Here is an 18335-nt window from a genome sequence, read left to right on the forward strand (position 1 = left end):
CAGACCTCACTACTTACACTGTCCCCTCAATGTAGAAGCGGAAGAGCCGGAATCTAGGGGCAGGTCTACTTACTGCATTTCCACACTTGCCGCAGTTTTGCACAGTGGTGATATCTGTACATACTCCCGAGCAGCAGCCTTTGCCTACTCCACACTACCCCCTCAATGTTAGAAGCGGAAGAAGCCGGAATCTAGGGGCAGGTCTACTTACTGCATTTCCACACTTGCCGCAGTTTTGCACAGTGGTGATATCTGTACATACTCCCGAGCAGCAGCCTTTACCTACTCCACACTACCCCCTCAATGTTAGAAGCGGAAGAAGCCGGAATCTAGGGGCAGGTCTACTTACTGCATTTCCACACTTGCCGCAATTTTGCGCAGTGGTGATATCTGTACATACTCCCGAGCATAGCATCTGTCTTATAGGTGACGGTTGAAGTGGGCCGCAAATAAAACATGGGCCTCCATTCTTAGCTGCCTGTGATGTGCAGGACCCGGGGTTACTAGGGAAGTTCTGTGCACACCATTGGGCACAGACACTATTGCCGCCCGGGTTGCCGACCTGAGGCTCAACACCAGCGACTTTTCCCTGCCTTGTCAGTTATATGCACCCGATGGATCGCCAAGTAAGTGGCAAATGATAGATCCCTCACCGAGTAGAAGTATGGCAAGCAATTCGTATCTATTCATGATGAATAGTTGCATGAGTGAGATCAAGTCAACAGATGCGGGTGGAATATGAACAAGGATAGCAAAAGACGATTTTCGGGTGCTATCATAATTCTGGCCACGAGGTCTGAGACTTTATATAAGGACTCCTCGTGTAGAAGCTCTGGGAGACGGCATTTCGTCACCGAGAGCTGTCTAGTTGCGGTCCGCTCATTGTTCATCTTTCCAACTTTTGCCAGCCTTTTGCCTCACCCACTGCTCTATACCAGGTGAATAGGATACGAAGAGTAGAGATTTGAGCCATGGTCATGAAAAGCTACGCGTTCCACGGAGAATCCCTGACAATAATCTGAACGACTCGCTCATCGCCTTTTTTCCTCCGCTATACAGTGGCCCAGACGCATATTTTACCACACGAGGTTCTCAAGTCTGAACCTCACATGACGTGTTGTATCATATGCACGATTTGATTGAAAATGGAGTTCGCTTGAAGGGGGCCCATCGTATTCGGGCGGGGTTTCCGAAGACTCGCCCCACAGGTATAAGCTTGGGACGCTCGTGTTACTCTGCACCTCGATTGCCTCCGCTACGAAGCCCCTAACTATTCCTGCATGGTGGCATGATTACTAAAATGTAGATAGGAGGTCACAGCGAAGAAGTCGATGGGGTTAATCAAGGATGTGGTCTCCGCTTGGGGCTCGGCTCCGAGTCATCCATGATACTGGTTCAAACCACGGGTATTTGTTGTGCCAGCAGCCGTCGAATACGCCGGCGGTTTCTCGGGCGCATTGCTCATAATGTTGTCATTCCCAGTTTTTTGTATATCTAGAGACCCTGAATCTGGCCGTTTCCTATCATGACGCCTGAGTAGATGTTGAAAATATTAACCCTTTCTCGATCGTGGTGCTATCCTCGGAAGGCCTTCTGAGCTGGATTTTATTTATCGTGTACTCATCATCCTAATACCTGTATTGACAACTCACATGACACCCAGAGATGCAATCGCGAGAAGAAGGCAATATTTGAGCAAACCCCCAGAGTCATCTGGGTGCTGGACAAGGGGAACGTTGGTCAAGCGGGAGCGGTTGAACCACATAATTCAAAACAAGATCGGGTGTGTGTGTTTCGTCAATGACTGATCTAGATTAACGACTAAGTTTTTTTAAACAGGGTGCATATGATAATAGCTCTATGATCGTATCGCTACCTCCTGGCTGGTATGATAACTCTTTCGCATGGAAATTATAGCCAATCATTCGCCATCTTTGTCTGTCTTCATGAGACTGTTCTGTTCTTTTATCTCATGGGCGAAACGATCCCAACTCACTGTGTATTAGGGTGTATTCCCCTTTATTCTCCTACATGCGATGTCAAGGCCAAATACCGCGGAGCATATGAAGCCTGGTGCATATTGAGATTATTATACTTATTCAATGTAATAGAAACGGTCCCCAGGCCAGCAAACAAAAGGTAGTCCCGTCTCTTTTTGTCTACAGGTCTATAGATTATCACACCAAATGCTGGGGTACTGTACAAGTTTAGCTTCATGCTTTAGTCCTAAAAAGAAGGAATACGTTGGTCATAACATTGAGGATCACCTGGAGCAACATGATTAAGTGAGCTGACCGGTAAAAGCAGCATGCTCCATCTGGCTAGCTCGCAAGAAGGACCGTTAAAGCGGTCCCACCTGTCGCTTCTTCTGTAAGCAGACTGGCTCCTTACCAACCGGCAGAAAGGCGAATATGCCGCGAGGAGAGGCAGCTGTACTTGCGCTGGCCGCTGTTGTTCGCGATCCCGAAACCCCGACCTCGGAAGACAACACTGCGAGCGAAACTCCCCGGAAACTCCGCAGGCGAGACTCGCCTATTTCCCCGCGTCGGTAAAACGAAGGTCGCCCGCCCAAAATTGTGGGGCTCTCTACCCCTCTACCCCCCGCGACTCCGCATGGCGGACTCGGGCCAGCCCACGTTTGTATATAACTCGCGGTCGCATCATACTTTCAATTGACTCGACCAGCTGATTCCAGCACTCACAAATATTAAATTCAGATTCGATTTCTCCCCTGTTCTCCTCACAAATCACAACATCCCACTCCCATCCCCCCAAAACAAAATGACAGTCGACACCACCACCACCCCTTCCTCCTCGGAAGTCTACCCCCCGATCCCCCCCTACAAGGGCCGCTGGCATCCGCCCGCCGCATTACTGGATGCCTACAACCACATGTGGATTGACACCGACGTGTGGGCCTTACCCTCCGAGATCCAATACGCCCTCTACCCGCAACCGACCCGCGGGCCCGGCGCGCAAGGGAGTTACCTGGTAGTCCTACCGCCGGGCTACTCGGACACCGACCTCGAGGGACCGCGGTACCCGGTCCTCTACTGGCTGCACGGGGGCTTCTCCTGCTCCCGACACGCGGAGTGGTCCCTGCGCTTCTACTACCGGAAGATGGAGCTGGGCAAAATGCCCCCTTGCATTTTGATCGCCGCACAGGCCCTTCCCAAGGGCCGATGGATCAACAGCTACGATGGCACGCGCCCGCTGGGCGATATCATGCGGCGCGATCTCGTGGCCGCCGTCGACGAGCGATACCGCACGATCCGGCACCCCTCGGCGCGGTGGTTGGAGGGCCACTCGGCCGGCGGCTACGGGGCGTGGAATCTGGGCCTGAAGTACCCCGAGGTCTTTGGCGGGGCGTTGAGTTCTCTCGCCGGCAGCTTTCGGACCAAGCTCGCGGATGAAGGGCGGGAGGTGACGTATGATACGTATAATGGTAGTCAGGCGTTTTTCACGGCGAATCATGCGTTGACGCTGTTGGAGAGACAGTTGGAACATGTGAAACAGGAGAAGACGGAGCTGAGATTGTTGATTGGGGGCGAGGATGTGCGGTTGCGCGAGGCGCATGAGCATATGTGGGAGACGCTGACGGCGTGGGGGGTCGACTTTGGGAAGGCCATTGTCCCCGGGGCGCCGCATACGGCGGAGGATGTGTTAGGGGGGTTGAATGATGAGGGGCTGCAGTTTTGGTGGGATGCGAGGGCGAAGGTGGTTGAGGAGAAAGAGAAGGGGGTGTAATTTGTTCTTTATCCGCTGTTCGAGACCTTTTAGAGTTGTCACACATACCTCAATTTACTAGGTATATTGCAGACTTACTAGAATATCGCAAACACCAACGGAAATAGAAGGCTGCAGTTCATCTGAGATTGTCCACTTTTTTGAGTCTTGTTATATTCCCAATGATCCTCCAACATACTCAAACAAGATGTATAGTGTTCTGGAATCCTACAACTCGGACAAAAATCCATATATGAACATCTGAAATACCGAATTAACCCCTCATATATCTACGTCTCTACCACCAAAACAGCTCCCGGTCTCGGCACACTAACCGTCGACCCCGTAAACACCACCCTCCCACCGTTCTCCTCCTCCACCCGCCATACCTGCACCAGCCCGCTCACCGAAAGAGCCACATACAGGAATCGTCCATCGGGACTAACCGCACACCCCTTGGGCGAAACCCCACCCATCAACTTGACCGTCTGGATCCGTTCCAACCCTCCCGTGGTGTGATCCACGCGAAAGACACTGAGCACATTGTATCCCCGCACTAAAGTATAGACAAACTCTCCGCCTGGATGCACCTTCAGATCAGACAGTAGAACCTTCCCTTCCGGTGGCGCATAGTTTGCGTCTAGCTCCACGGCCGGTGGAAGGACGTCCACCTTGGACAAGGAGGTAAAGGATCCATCCGGGTGGTAGGTAAAGGTCTCAATGATGGGATGGTATTCGTAATTGACGTAAAAGACAGGGAGGGCAGGGTGGAAGGCTGAGTAGCGTGGACCGCTGCCTTTCGGAGTGGCATGGGATGCGTGCATGCGGAGAAGGGGAGGCTTGGCGGTGAGTGTGAAGGTCAAGAGCTGGTCTTTAAGCATGTCGCATTCGAGATAGAAGGTGTTGTTGTCGTGGGTGCTGGTTGGAAAGAGACTGATGGAGTGCAGACACGAAGGCGGCGAGGCGGGTGCGTGGATATGAATGTCGCAGGGGCCGCCAATGCGACCGGTTGGGTCGAGAGGGAAGAGGACGGTGGTTGCGTCGTCATAGCGAGGGCTGATTGCGAAGCCCGATTGCGCGGTCCCGGTGATTTGAGTGGTTGTGGTGGTGCGATTGGTGAAGTGCGAGACCACCAGGAAATTGCCGCTGGGGTGTAGGGCAATTCCCGCGGGCTGCGTGCCGTAGCTGGGCCAGTGGCCGAGTTCGCTCAGAGCCCCCGTCGCTCGATCGATCGTGAAGGCGAAGATCCGCCCGCCTCCGCCGCCGGCGAGCTGGTGTTGCTGACGGAATTCTAAGGTAGAGGCCACTTCATCCGTCACGTAGAGGATACCGCGCTGGGGGTCGAGAGCGAAGCTACCCACGTTGAGGCCGGGGATGTGGGAGGAGACTGGTGTCAGGGCTCCAGTTTCGGAATCTACCCGGAAGACATGCAGCCCATCATGTGCGCCTGGGGTCGGCATAACAAAGCTACCAACGTAGGCGTACATGGTTCGTGAACTTTGCGACATGACTTTCTTGGGGATTGGTGGTATGAGCAACGTGGCAAAGGAAGGAGGGGTGAGTGAAGGTAGGTGAGAGCTCAAATGAACACCAGGAGAAGCTTTGAGGGGTGCTAAAGGCTACGCCATGGCAGCTAGCCTCTTATCACCTAGGCGAAATTACCGAGCCGCGATCTTTTAAGCTTTGGCATCCAGTAACTTGGCGAGCATCGCCTCGGATCGTATGGCCTGATGGATACGAGGTACAGTGCCCTTAGCTTCCTGAGACACCTACAAAGCCTGCATCAGGCGCGATAGAGTATAGCCGGACCTTGCTTACCCCACGTTTCCCCGCAAAATCCGGAAGACCATTTAGAGGCGATCGTCCCCACTGGAACCATACAAGACCAGAGATGTCTGTCTCAAGATGGCTGACTCCAAGGACCCCGAACTAAACATCGAGCAAACCACTCTCCTCGAGAGGGCTCACGCCGCCAATGCTGCGGACCACGCACTCACCTGGTGGCAAGCCATCCGAAAGTATCGCAAAGCTGTGTTTTGGGCATGTGTCTTTTCCTTCACGCTGACCATGCAGGCGGCGGATGCGACATGCGTGAGTGGAGCCCCCACGCCCCCGCATTTCCCCCGCCCCCAATCTCCAGCCCTAACTAACCCTTCCACAATGCCGCGGGCCGTGACAGACCACCACCTTTTACGGCCAGGACCAATTCAAACAGCAATTTGGCACGCACGACAACGGGGTTCTGGAGATATCCGCGAAGTGGCAAACCGCCATCCAGCAAGCCATGGCGTGCGGAGAGCTCATCGGTCTCTCCCTGGCGGGGTTTCTCGCCGACCGATACGGGTGGAAGCCCATTCTCAGCGGGATGATGCTCATGCTAGCCGGCACCCTATTTCTGTTTGCCTTTGCGAAAAACCTCGGAATGATGGTTGCCGCCATGGTAATGTGCGGAATTCCATGGGGTGCCTTCCAGACCGGCTGTATCGCCTATTCCTCTGAAATGGTGCCCACGTGTCTGCGTCCCTTTGTCACCGCATGGGTGGGCATCTGCTGGGGATTGGGATTTTTTTATCGGCTCGCTGATTGTCCGAGCCTGCTTGAATGTCCCCGGTGAATGGGGTAGGTCTCCCTTCTTCTTGCAGATATGGTGTAAGTGGCAGGAGAGAGCTCGTGGTCTGACAAAAGTCCTTTTAGCCTGGCGCATCCCTTTCCTCATTCAATTTGTGTGGGTCCCCCCACTGCTCATCTGTTTCCTCCTCGCCCCAGAATCTCCCTACTTCCTCGTCCGCACCGGCCGCCTCGACGACGCGCGCGCCATCCTCCGCCGTATCCGCAGCGACAACACCACCCCCGAAGAAATTGAGCAGACGATCGCTTTGATCGACTATACGAACCGCATGGAGGTGGAACTCAACGCCTCCAGCAGCTACGCCGAGTGCTTCCGGGGCAAGAACCGCTGGCGCACGGAGATCGTGTGCATCGTGCAGATGGCGCAGATCTGGGGCGGGAACGGGATCAACGTGCAGACGGTGCAGTTCCTCGAGCAGGCCGGTCTGTCCGAGCACGGCGCCTTTGACCTGAACCTCATTCTCAACTCCCAGTATCTGACCTTCGGGCTGTTCTGTATCTGGCTCATGACGCGGTTCGGCCGGGCCACGATCTTCATTGCCGGGTTGATCATCAGCGATGTGTTTCTGTTCGCGATCGGCGTGCTGGGGTGCGTCAAGCAGAGTACCCAAGTGTCCAATGCGGTGGGCTCGTTGTTGCTGGTTTCGAGTGTGGTCTACATTGCTACGGTGGCGCCGTCGTCGTACACCATTGTGGTGAGTCGTCACCCATCTTTTCTGTTGTGCTACCATCGCATAACTTGTGCTGATGTGTAAAATGTGGGAACAAATAGGGTGAAGTCCCATCTGGTAAGCTCCGGGCTAAGATGATCTCGCTCGCTCGGGTGGCTTTCAATGTGAGCTCGTTGGTCTCCAATGTGCTCATCCCGAAGATGTTGACCGGTGGTTTGTGGAACCTGGGTGCCAAGACCGCATTCCTGTTTGTGAGTGATCCATATGTGATGATCCTGTCGGTTTTGTTACATTATTTCTTATTTGTGTATCATCGCAGGCTGGTACCAACGCCCTCATCTGGATCTGGTGCATCTTCCGACTACCAGAGACGAAAGGCCGCACCTTTCGTGAGATCGATTACCTGTTCGAGAGCTCGGGTCTGCACCCGCGCAAATGGCGTAACGCAAAGATTGATGTTTTCGAAGATGACGCGGTCAATCAGCATCACGCAGGAGGTGAAAACGGGGCTGTAAAGAGTCAGGCTGTTGAACATGTTGAATACAGTAATTAGAAATAGTATTTGACCTGTTTCGGGTAAGGAGAAGGAAGAAAGAAAGATAGGCTGGGTGGCTTATGGTTGTTGTATGGAAAGTGAGCATGGGAAGGTATGTAGCTAGTCAGAGAATAGCTGACAAGACTAATATGAGAGGTCTGAATTCACGCCTGAATAAGTGCCTAAGCCACACACCGGAAACATTCCAGAGAAGATTGGAGGATGATGATTCTCGGTACAACGATCTTTCGTATGGCTACCAATGGATTGGAAGAGATATATAGTCTATGCTTAGATTCCTTCAGTTCCCCACGACAGAGAAGAGACAGCCTGCAGTCATTCTGAAGATATATTTACATCAAAACACACAATAGTCGGAGGTTCAAGGGGGCGTAATAATATAATATTTCATAACTTCCTGTTCCAATTTCTCCTCGTCTATTGCAATAAACTGCCCCGCGGTACCTCGAAATTGAACTTTTTCTTACTACTAACCACCAGTACGGAAACGCGCAACTTGACTTTACTCTCTCCAAGCCTGCACCCCTACTGAGAGAACCGACGCATTTTAAACCCTATCTTCAACCTCCTCCACCCCAGCCACCCCTTCCGCCACGCCCCCCTTCCCGTTTTGCTTCCGTTTCCGCTCCTGAAGCCAGTTCTTCGCCGCCTCCTTCTCGCGGGCATCATCCTCGCGCTCCAGCGAGTAATCCCTGACGAAGAACACACAGAGCAGGAACTGTACCCCCGCCAACGCAGTCATCATGTAATAGGTGACTTGCACACCTTTGGCTATAGCCACTCAGACCGAGGTTGGGACGAGTCAGTGCCATCCAGAACGGGATGTGGGAAGGAGAAGCTCACCATACGCATCCAACGCCTCCGTTACCTCCACCTCGGACAATCCACTCATCGAGGTAATCGTCGTCGGATCGGACACAATCGACGATATCACAGCGGAATCGAAGTCCAGCGCCGTGAGTTTCGAACTATCCCCAAGAAAGTATCACGGGTTAGCTCATACCATACGCCGCACACCCAATTCACCACCGCCCCCCAAAAACAACCATCCCGATTCTATTCCCGCCTCGCAGCGTCACCGTAACAGAAAGAGGCACACCTACCGAACAACATTGTTTACAATCGCCGCACTTGCCGCCACAGCCAACGTTGATCCCATCATGCGCAGGTAATTCCGTGCGCCCGTCACCACGGCCATCTCGTGCCGCTGCACAGCCGCTTGGATCGCCACCAGCGTCGTCTGCAGGGTCTGTCCGCTCCCCAAGCCGGTGATCAACTGGAAGACGACGAGCTTCCAGGCGGGGGTGGCCGGGTCAACGGTCGTGAAGACCCCCGAGGCGATCGTCCACAGCCCGTATCCAACGATCAGATTGATGCGGTAGCACCCGTACTTGGAGACGAGGAAGCCTGAGGTGAAGCTTGTGATGATCTGGGAGAGCACGAGGGGGAGGATAAGGATCCCGGAGCGGAGGGCGGAGTCGCCTTGGACGACTTGGTAGAACTGGGGGAGCTGTTCGTTTTGGAAAGGGATTAGGTTTGTGGTGAGAAAGGATGGGGGAAATGGAGGGGGTGAGTACGTAGTAGAGGTTGACAAAGGTCATGAAGCCGGTTAGAAAGGATGTGGTGATGCACACGGCTACGTGGGTGTTTTTGAACATTGATACTAGGTGGGCATTCATGGTTTAGTATCGGCTTGGAGAGTTCGAGCGAGGGGTTGATTTGGGGATTTTCAGAATCAACGCACATGGGATTCTATGCAGATAAATGGATTAGCATTTGTTGTTCACACTAAAAGTGTGGCCAGATTTAATGTAACAGTGTAACCTACAAGGGTAGTCTGGCTAGTTTGACTTCAACCAAGATAAAAACCCCGATGAGCCAGATTCCGATTAACAGCGGAGCCAGAACCGCCGCCGAGGTCCAGGCATATCGCGTTCCAGCCCTAGAAGACACACCCCGCTTAGCTTAGAAGCAGCCAACAAAAGCCTACCACAGAATTGCCAGCCCACGCACCAGGAAATCGGCAATAAAATCGCGATCGAAGCCGCAAAGCTGACCAAGCTCCCCCAGCCGTCGATCTTCTTGATCTTCTCCATTGCATTCCCTTCGACCTTCTTGAGCGGCAGGGCAAACGCGACAATCACGATCGCAACCGCCGAGAGCGGAACACTGATATACTACAAATCAAAGCTCCACATTGATCAGCATGTCGTATCATCAACACATTTGAAACAGATTGGGACGAAAAAACGGGACAGGACAGGTGTACATACAAAACACCACCGCCACGAAGTCTTCTCCGTGAATACGCCCCCAATCACCGGCCCCATCGCCGTCCCCGCGGCGACCACCACGCCGATGATCCCTTGATACTTGCCCCGGTCCTTAAGGGAGACCACATCGGATACGACGATGCTGACGACCGTGACGATCCCGCCGCCGCCGATTCCTGCAATGGCACCTGCATCACATTCCGTTGGTGTCAGCTGCCAAGCCCCGACTCCTCCTCCGGGGCAAAGAAACACGTACGTGAAACAATCAACATAATCATATCCCGCGACACTCCCGACAGGACGCTTCCAAACAGGAAAAACCCCAACGAGCCGAGCAGAATCACCTTCCGACCGAAGATGTCGCTCAGCCGGCCGTACAGGGGCTGGCAGGCGGTGCTGGTTAGAAGATAGGCGGTGCCTACCCACGCGACGATGTCGGCTTCGTGAAATACAGCGCCCAGGGTAGGGAGGGCGGTGGCGACGCTATATTTTCCTTGTTAATAACATCAAACACAGCGGCGGGTGGGTCTGGGTGGGCTACATGGTTTGATTGAGCATAGAGCATAGCATCGCAGTCGATAGGCCGGAAAAAACGATCAGAAGCTGGCGCATTGGGAGGAGATTCGTCTGCGTTTGGACGGGCGCATCTTGGCGGGTGCTGCTGTCGCTGTCGGTGTTATTGGTGGAAGTCGCAGCAGTTTCTGGGGCTGCGATCATCTGGGTGGCGGCATGTTTCTCGTTGTCGGAAGAATTTGTCGGTTGATCTAGCATTGTTCTTTGTTGGTATAGGTTGGTGTATAGGTCAATGTACGACGGTATGTGGGAGATCTCGATAGGTGTCACTGAAATCCACCTGATTCGGAGTCAAATAGGCTGCTAAATGAGTTAGTCAGATTCAACGAAGGCAGCAGTAAAGACCTCTAGCCAGCAACTGAGAGCAGAGCACATGAATTGGCACGTCGAAAACAAATACACATTAGGCTGGGGAAGACGCTCGGTATGCTCGCTCGCTACTGTCACGGCATCGGGCGGGTTTCCCCGATCGGGAAGCGAGGCACGCAGGCGAGACTCGCCTAGGAACTAGAAGGGGAGGTTTCTAGAGGTCTTCCCACGATGAGAAGATGACGTGTGACAGTCTGATCGTTGCAATCTTATCTTTGGGACCTCCATGAAATAAGCAAATTACAGTGGATGTCCTATGCCTCCGGCATTATTTCGCATGAAGGATATATTTAATGGTACTTGGTAATCGCTCCTATCCTAGCATTTATTGTGAACAGATTATCTCGTCACCGAGCCTTTAACACAAACGGTTCTAAGCTTATGCAACCCCAGAAACTGCCCGCAAGACAAAACACTATAGATCTCTACCCAGAGAAACCTTTACAATCACCACGAGCAATTACGAACACCCGGTTCCAAGTCAATCCTCGTACTATCCAAGCCATTCGCCGCCCGCGATGAGCTACGGGTGTGTTGTGGAGCCCAGAGACCAGGAATCGAAGTGTTCCATTCTGCACTTGGAGGGGGTCCCTGAGTCAAGGAAAATTAAGTTGTCTGCACAGAGAATAGGAGGCGTAGTGTTTAGGACTCACGCACCTGTGACAAAGTAGCGTCCCGAGCTTCAAGTCCTTGCATCCAGCCGGTAGTCCCGTGCGTTCATGTGCAGTCGGGCAAGAGGTCGAGGAGAATCGCGTCAATGTCTATACTTTCCTGCGTTGAGAAAGCGAACCAATTAGTATCAGGACGATAGTATTGGCTTCCCTTGTCATTCAATCTACTCACAATAGCCGCTTGCTCTGCAAGCCTTTGGCTATCCAGGCTCTTTTGACGTCGGAACCAAGGTAGTGGAGGTGTTTCGGCTCTACTAGGCGGGGATTCAGTCCCTGCTTGCAGGAGATGTGGTAGTGAGGATACATGAACAAAGAGCGGACTCACGACTGGCTCTCCTGATGCGGGTTGCAAGGGACTACTCCATGGTCGGCCAGCATGCGACGCATCTCCTTGAGCTAGATGGCATGGATAGACTCGTTAGAAGGAGCGGTCGATTAGGCTGGAATTAAAGATGAGCAGGGCTTAATCTCACCACGAGCTGAACCGACCGGAAATAGGTACTCGTTCGTTTCACAAACGCGAGCATCATCTCAAATCGGTTCATCAATCGAGACGGGATCTCATCATCCACGAGTCCGACTTCCAATTGCACTCGAAGGGACAGGTAGACTACATGCGCGATGGTATGGTCGTAGATCGTCAGCGGATGCGCATATAACTCCCGATCAAGGAGTTCCAGCACATCAGTTATAGCCTGCGCATGCCGCAAGCAGTTCTGGCGCGTCTGTTGGACCCAGCCATCCGGAGCGGCAGCGAGAGTAGCCTCGTCCAACGATTGCGCGTACCCCGTCAACGCCATGCTGCATAGTTCGATGTGGCAAATGTTCCACCACAGGTAGAACAGCACGATTTGGCCGAGGACGGGAGATTCGGCGAGTTGCGCGACGCGTTCGCGGGAGAGCTGGAACCTTGTAGGTAGCGACTCTCGGATGAGGGCTAGCTTGGCCATGCATGCTACATACGGGGAGCTGGGACTCCACGGTGCTAGCGACGGTAGTAACATGGGGCATCTTGGATTACCCCCGGGCACTGCTCGTATCACGCTTTCATGCTGCTGCTGCTCCTGCTGTCGGCTTTCACAGAGGGTGTGAAAGTATTGCCGAGCCATCGTTCGGACCCCGACTAAGCGCACCCAGAACCCCATGGCGCCCACGTATTGGTGGGTGTCAGCCGACCCTGATGGCCCCTCGGCCTCCTCCAACTGGGCGTATGGTGTTTCCACAGAAACATCCATCCGGTAGTTGAAGCCGTCGCACGGTAGCTTGAGCCTGATGCGAGACGAAGGGCACTGAATCGACTCCGGTGCGCCGTTGGATATGAGCCGGCTCATCGCGTAACATGCGTAGAATATCCGTCGATCGCGTTCGCTCTCGACGAAGGTGTGGTTTCTTAGTGGGGCTTCGCGATGCAGGCCGAGGGTAATTGCCTGGTTCATGGCAATCCCGGACCAGAGATGGGATCGTGCAAACTGACCCGCCTGTTGATAATAGATTGTTAGCAGAAGGGAGGCCGCGATGTTGTCTCTGTTTACGTCCGTCGATGCTATAATCTGAATACCTGCATCTGTTGCCCAGGCCATTACTGTCTCTTCGGACTCCGGGGGAAAGGCGAATCTCCCCCCGACAGCACACAGAGCGAGGACAATCGCCCCGGATAAGGTCCCATCGCGGATGGCAGTGAGCGTTCGGTCTCGGTGGAGAAAAGCATTGGCGCGATAGACATGAACGTGAAGAAAGAAAGTCACTGCAAGACGCTCCAGTCGATCCTGGCTAGGCAGATTGATTTGAGCGGATTGATTAGACCTGTCCGCTTGGGTCCTACTGGGACTAGTGGAGTTGAGGATTGAGTCGGAACGGGTCGGCAACAAAACATCGTGAACAGTATCAGGACCAAACACATCCAACCCATTTAATATGTTAACCAAGCCAGTGTTCATCACCTGATTCTCCTTTATTGTTTCATAACTGAACCCGACACGGCTTTCGTCGCTGGGAAGCTCAGGGGGAGATACCATAGCACGGTCATAGACAGGAGCAATGGTTCTCGACTCATCTTCGAAGGAGATGGCTGGAGACGGTGAGTGACTACTTCGAAGTCTTTGCATCAAGGACTGGGCAGAGGACGTCAACGACCGTCCCTTATTCGTCTCGGGGTAACTGCATTCGTGGCCGTAGATAGCACAGCGGGTGCACGACGGGCGGGTCTTGGAGCATCTGGACCGTGCGTAGCGACAGTTAAAGCACGCGGGAGAACGGGGCCCGGCCCTGGTCTGTGGAACGGAGGGTCGACCGGCTTGATCGGAAAGGGATGCAGTAGCTGATTGATGGATGAGCAATCGAGAGCATGTCCGATGCCCCCCCTTACGTCTGATGAAATGACTCACATCCCTGTCGTCTAGATCCTTGGCCCCATTGACACTCCACATCCAGGTTGCGGCAATTGTTGCAAAGTGGATGTGTCTCGTCGCACTTCACCTTGCGTGCGCGACAGGTCAGGCAGCCTAGATGGGCCAAAAAAAATGTCACACAACAGTTTCAGTCACGGACGCCAGCTGATCAGACTCACCCGTCTTGACGCGCTTTCGCTTGCGGGGGAGCCCGGACGAGACGAGCTGGTCGGTCTGACCGGAATCTGGTGGGAACTGCAGAGTTTGCCGAGTAAAAGCTGTCATGATGCCTGACGGGGATCTGTCAAAATGGTCAGGGTGGAAGCGAGGCGAGGCGAAGCATGAGTTGGGAGAAGGAAAGCAGACAGAAAGAGCGGGGGAAATGCGGAGGCGAGACTCGGCTGAGATTAGATCCGCCCGACAACCCTAATGAAATGAGGGGTAAGTAATCCCCGAACACGCTAACAAGCTTTCAGTATTATAAGCCGGGCTTGATATGTCCTGCTTCTCATCAATGAGAAATTGTCATTCTCTCACCGTCAGTCACAGTCGAAAATGGGCAGTACATTACCACCCGTACAGGTTGAGGGCGGTCTCATTCAGGGACTTCCCAGCCTCCTTGACCCTGGGATCACAATATACAAAGGCATCCCCTACGCGGCTCCTCCTACTGGAGCCAATCGATTCAAGCCACCTCAGCCCATTCTTCCCTGGGACGATGTCAGAGTATGCGATACTATCGGCCCGGTGTGCCCCCAAGCACCACCCGATCCACGCTACCCCAATGTCTTGAAAGGCCACCCCCAGTCGGAAGACTGCCTGTACCTCAACGTCTACCAGCCTAGCAATGATCTGGATACAAAGAGACCGTACCCCGTTTATGTCTGGTATCATGGTGGTGGATTTCGCGAGGGCGGCAGCGCGGACCCCAACTTCGACGGGACTGGACTGGCGCAAAAGGGAGTCATCGTCGTGGTGCCCTCCTTCCGACTGTGTAAGTTAACTTAATACACTCAGCACCAGTGACATGCATATCCACCAACTGACACAAAGAGCGAACAGCGATCTTCGGATACTTTGCCCATCCCGAACTCAGCGCCGAGTCGCCGTCCGGAACGTCCGGGATGGTCGGGATGCTGGACGCGGTGGAGGTACTGAAGTGGGTGCGATCGAACATCTCCGTCTTCGGCGGCAATCCCAACCAGGTCACTGTCGGCGGGCAGTCGGCTGGAAATGCAATGAGCCACACTCTCCTGTCCTCTCCATTGGCGAAAGGGCTTCTTCACGGCGTGATCCTGCAATCCGGGCCCCGCTCGTTCCAGGAGCCTGCCCTCGCCAACGGACCCATGTCCTACCGAACCCTCCAGGAAGCCGAGGAAGACGGTGTGCAACTTCTCCGCGAGCTCGGCATCAAGAGTGTCGACGAGTTTCGGAGATTCGACGATTTGGACAAGTTACGCGAAGTCTCAACCAAACGCGACCGGCGATACTGGGGACCTCCCCCCTTGTTCCGCCTAATCCTCGACGGCTACGTGATCCCCAAGCCCTGGAATGAGATCCACGCGGGTGAACCACCCAACGACGTCCCCGTCATGGCGGGCATGAATAGCGAGGAAGGGGGCACCTACAACGAGCCGCGCTTCACCTACGAGGACTTTCTCGACTGCGTGGAGGGTCGTCTCGGTCCCAACTCGACGTACGGTAGGGGTAACCCCGCCTACGTCGAGCGGTTCCACGAACTCTACCCCCTACGCAACCGGGAAACCGGCCAGGGTCCGTTGGAAACATGGAACCAGGCCGCTCGGGACAACACGCGCAACAACATCGCCCTCTGGGCGCAGGAGTATCACCAGAAGACTCGATCCGCGGTGTATGGCTACTACTTCACCCACCCCATCACCCCGTGGCGCAACTGGCAGCCGGATCACTCCCAGCCCAAAGTTCCGGGGTTCACCAACCAGAAGGGTCCGGTCGGGGGCGCGTATCACGGGGCCGAGTTCGCCTACACGTTCAACAGTTTGATCACGAACGACCTCCGCCCATGGACGGAGACGGATCGGCTGATCGGCGACAAGGTCTCGACCCTGTGGGCCAATTTTATTAAATACGGCAATCCGAACGGCTCGCAGGGTGCGTCTTCTCGTCTGGAGGGTGTGGCGGAGTGGCCGAGTCTCGTGGATCAACCGGACACTCTGCTCGAGTTGGGCGGCGAGTGGCAGACGATCAAAACGGTGGACGACCCAGCGCGCGCGAGCTTCTGGACGGACTACATTCGCGCTCAGAGGGCTTGGTGATTAGCGGTCGGTCTGACGCGCTCCGATCTACGGCTGTTATCAATGAATTTAAGTCTTGACATATTTGTACCACGAACTCATCGCTCCCACGATATCGATACGATATCTAAGATTTTTATCTTCTTTGAATAAGATACTCTCCCAGGTAACCTACTATATCCCTATTGATCATTTTGCAGTTTTTAAATGAAGTAGTTATGAGATTTTCTAAGAGAAATGTCCAAGTTGTTCTCATCTTTGTTTTATCTTGGATAGAAGTTGCTTTCTGTAGAGAAATATACTCTCCCAAATCCGAGTACATAGTTTCTAAAGAAGTGCGACCGAAAAATGAGGCGACTTGGACCCTCTCAAAGTTAGCCTTCCCTGAGGGAGCTTACATTATTCAAGAATATGCACAAAGGAGGGATTATCCGTAGCTTAATATGTGAATTATTTATCCTCAACTATTATCAAGACAAAACAGGTTGTTCGTGCATTAAGCATTAAAAGCTCATATCATTCTGTCGTCGAATCCTTCAAATTACAACAAGCCGAAAAGCGCCACCAAGCCAGCCGCAGCCACCGAGGCCGCCCCCGAAGCCCTCATCTCCGAAACAGCCGCACCCGTGAAAACCGCCGACGAGGAAGAAGCAGAGGAAGAGGAGGAGGTGGAATTCGACACGGAGTCATCGCCGATCACACCGGTCGCATTCACCCCGGAAACATAGGTCGTTCCGTTCCGCGAGTACGACGTGCCCACATTCAATCCATAGGGCGCATCGTAGGGGAACGGCGAGGTGTAGTTGTAGGTGGGTTCCTGGCCCTGATATGTGTCCACGACGGCGGGCAGAACCCCGTAGCCTGCAGAACAGGAGGCGTTGGTGGCGGGGATGGGCCAGGTGGGCCGGTACTGGGAGTAGTCGGCCTCGGAGAGGGGGCCGGGCAGGGAGACATTCAGGAAGAGGTGGGTGTTGTCGACCGCCCAGTTGGTGTAGCCGACTTTGTCGGCGACGAACTGGATGATGTTGGCGCCGCAATCCCAGCGGCCGAGCGAGGGGAGCCCCCAGTTCGCCGAGGCGGTGGCGATGGTCGAGTAGTGGGTGTAGACGGTGTCGTCCTCGGTGCCGACCAGATGCTCGGGGACGGCACCACCGAGAAGGACGCTGAACACGCGGTTGCGCTCGGCGTACTCCTCGCTGGAGGGGACCCCGTAGGTCTCGGTCTCGTCGAAGGTCAGGAGCAGGAGCGTGTTGTCCCAGAAATAGGTGTTGTTCATCAACTCGGATACAAAGCCCCGGAGCCATTGGGAGCCAAAGGTGATGTTTGTGTCATGCGCATCGTTGGTCATGTCTGTTGAGAGATGTTAGGCATGCTGTCTTGGGATCGGATAGCCTGAGACAGGTTGACATACTAGGGGTGATAAAGGCCCATTGCGGGAGTACGTGGTTATCGAGATCGTCGTAAAAGGTCGTGAAGTTTTTGATCAGCCGCAGAGCGGTGTCATTACTGCTGATCGAGTCGAAGGAGACCAGGGGATTATGCTTGCGCATGTAGTCGTTGGCGTAAGTCACCTGGTTGGAGAAATTGTATCCCTGGAAACCGGGAAAGGGCATATGCTCCTGGTACTCGCCCCACGAGATTCCTTTGGTATTCAGGAGGTCGGCGATTGTGGAGACATTGGCAGGGATGTCATGAAATTCGTCTAGGTTATATCATCATCAACCTCTGTTATTATGAAGTTGAAGAACCGACAGTGAACTTACCATTGTCCATGCCATAGTTGTCTCCACTGGCAGCAGCAACATAGTTGGGCTGCGAGGGATGACCGGTACCGTAGTAGTTGGTCAAGGTGATACCCTTACTGGCCAGCCATTGCTGGTTGGTATCGTTGGCAGCATTCTCATAGTCCTGTATAGAGAACATGAGGTTCAAATCACTTATACCACAAAGGCACGAATACATACCACATTCTCCAACCAGATCTGGTAAAAGCGATCGTACGCCTTGCCAGTGACATTGGAGGTCCAAGTCAGAGGGACGGTCGTCGCCTGAGCTTGTCGAATATCAGACAAAGAAGGCTCCGTGGTGGTGATGGTGGCACCAGTGACCAGACCGGCCAGGGCGACAAGTGCAGCGACTGAAGAAGCCATTGGGGTTGATCTTGCTGAGGGAGCTGAGGACGAAGGCAAGAGGAGATTCATTTGAAGG

The 18335-nt window shown here is 53.9% G+C and overlaps 7 protein-coding genes across 7 annotated transcripts; 3 read left to right on the top strand and 4 right to left on the bottom strand.

Moving 5' to 3' along the window:
- Positions 1-2781: 2781 nt before the first annotated feature.
- Positions 2782-3747, top strand: ASPACDRAFT_62641 (alpha/beta hydrolase; the record flags this gene model as incomplete). Its single annotated transcript, XM_020203805.1, has 1 exon — positions 2782-3747. The coding sequence occupies one exon, from the start codon at positions 2782-2784 to the stop codon at positions 3745-3747; it is 966 nt and encodes a 321-aa protein (XP_020053999.1).
- Positions 3748-4016: 269 nt separating this feature from the next.
- Positions 4017-5234, bottom strand: ASPACDRAFT_45756 (lactonase family protein; the record flags this gene model as incomplete). The annotated part of the gene is made up of 1 exon (XM_020201667.1): positions 4017-5234. One exon carries the CDS (start codon positions 5232-5234, stop codon positions 4017-4019), a length of 1218 nt encoding a protein of 405 aa, XP_020054000.1.
- A 397-nt stretch (positions 5235-5631) lies between these two features.
- ASPACDRAFT_53789 (uncharacterized protein) lies at positions 5632-7578 on the top strand (the record flags this gene model as incomplete). Its single annotated transcript, XM_020202797.1, has 5 exons — positions 5632-5817; positions 5906-6311; positions 6421-7049; positions 7127-7276; positions 7345-7578. 5 exons carry the CDS (start codon positions 5632-5634, stop codon positions 7576-7578), a joined length of 1605 nt encoding a protein of 534 aa, XP_020054001.1.
- Positions 7579-8128: 550 nt separating this feature from the next.
- ASPACDRAFT_45758 (uncharacterized protein) lies at positions 8129-10625 on the bottom strand (the record flags this gene model as incomplete). The annotated part of the gene is made up of 10 exons (XM_020201668.1): positions 8129-8352; positions 8425-8549; positions 8685-9091; positions 9159-9244; positions 9326-9333; positions 9410-9523; positions 9595-9758; positions 9855-10042; positions 10111-10337; positions 10396-10625. The coding sequence occupies 10 exons, from the start codon at positions 10623-10625 to the stop codon at positions 8129-8131; spliced, it is 1773 nt and encodes a 590-aa protein (XP_020054002.1).
- Positions 10626-11788: 1163 nt separating this feature from the next.
- ASPACDRAFT_45759 (fungal specific transcription factor domain-containing protein) lies at positions 11789-14139 on the bottom strand (the record flags this gene model as incomplete). Its single annotated transcript, XM_020201669.1, has 4 exons — positions 11789-11863; positions 11941-12945; positions 13000-13535; positions 14034-14139. The coding sequence occupies 4 exons, from the start codon at positions 14137-14139 to the stop codon at positions 11789-11791; spliced, it is 1722 nt and encodes a 573-aa protein (XP_020054003.1).
- Positions 14140-14409: 270 nt separating this feature from the next.
- Positions 14410-16148, top strand: ASPACDRAFT_53790 (carboxylesterase/lipase family protein; the record flags this gene model as incomplete). Its single annotated transcript, XM_020202798.1, has 2 exons — positions 14410-14852; positions 14951-16148. The coding sequence occupies 2 exons, from the start codon at positions 14410-14412 to the stop codon at positions 16146-16148; spliced, it is 1641 nt and encodes a 546-aa protein (XP_020054004.1).
- Positions 16149-16650: 502 nt separating this feature from the next.
- Positions 16651-18277, bottom strand: ASPACDRAFT_1890229 (uncharacterized protein; the record flags this gene model as incomplete). Its single annotated transcript, XM_020198569.1, has 4 exons — positions 16651-17477; positions 17539-17829; positions 17891-18035; positions 18092-18277. The coding sequence occupies 4 exons, from the start codon at positions 18275-18277 to the stop codon at positions 16669-16671; spliced, it is 1431 nt and encodes a 476-aa protein (XP_020054005.1). The 3' UTR covers positions 16651-16668.
- Between the last annotated feature and the right edge of the window lie 58 nt (positions 18278-18335).

This window comes from Aspergillus aculeatus (genome assembly GCF_001890905.1).
Source record: "Aspergillus aculeatus ATCC 16872 unplaced genomic scaffold ASPACscaffold_13, whole genome shotgun sequence".
Classification (NCBI taxonomy): domain Eukaryota; kingdom Fungi; phylum Ascomycota; class Eurotiomycetes; order Eurotiales; family Aspergillaceae; genus Aspergillus; species Aspergillus aculeatus.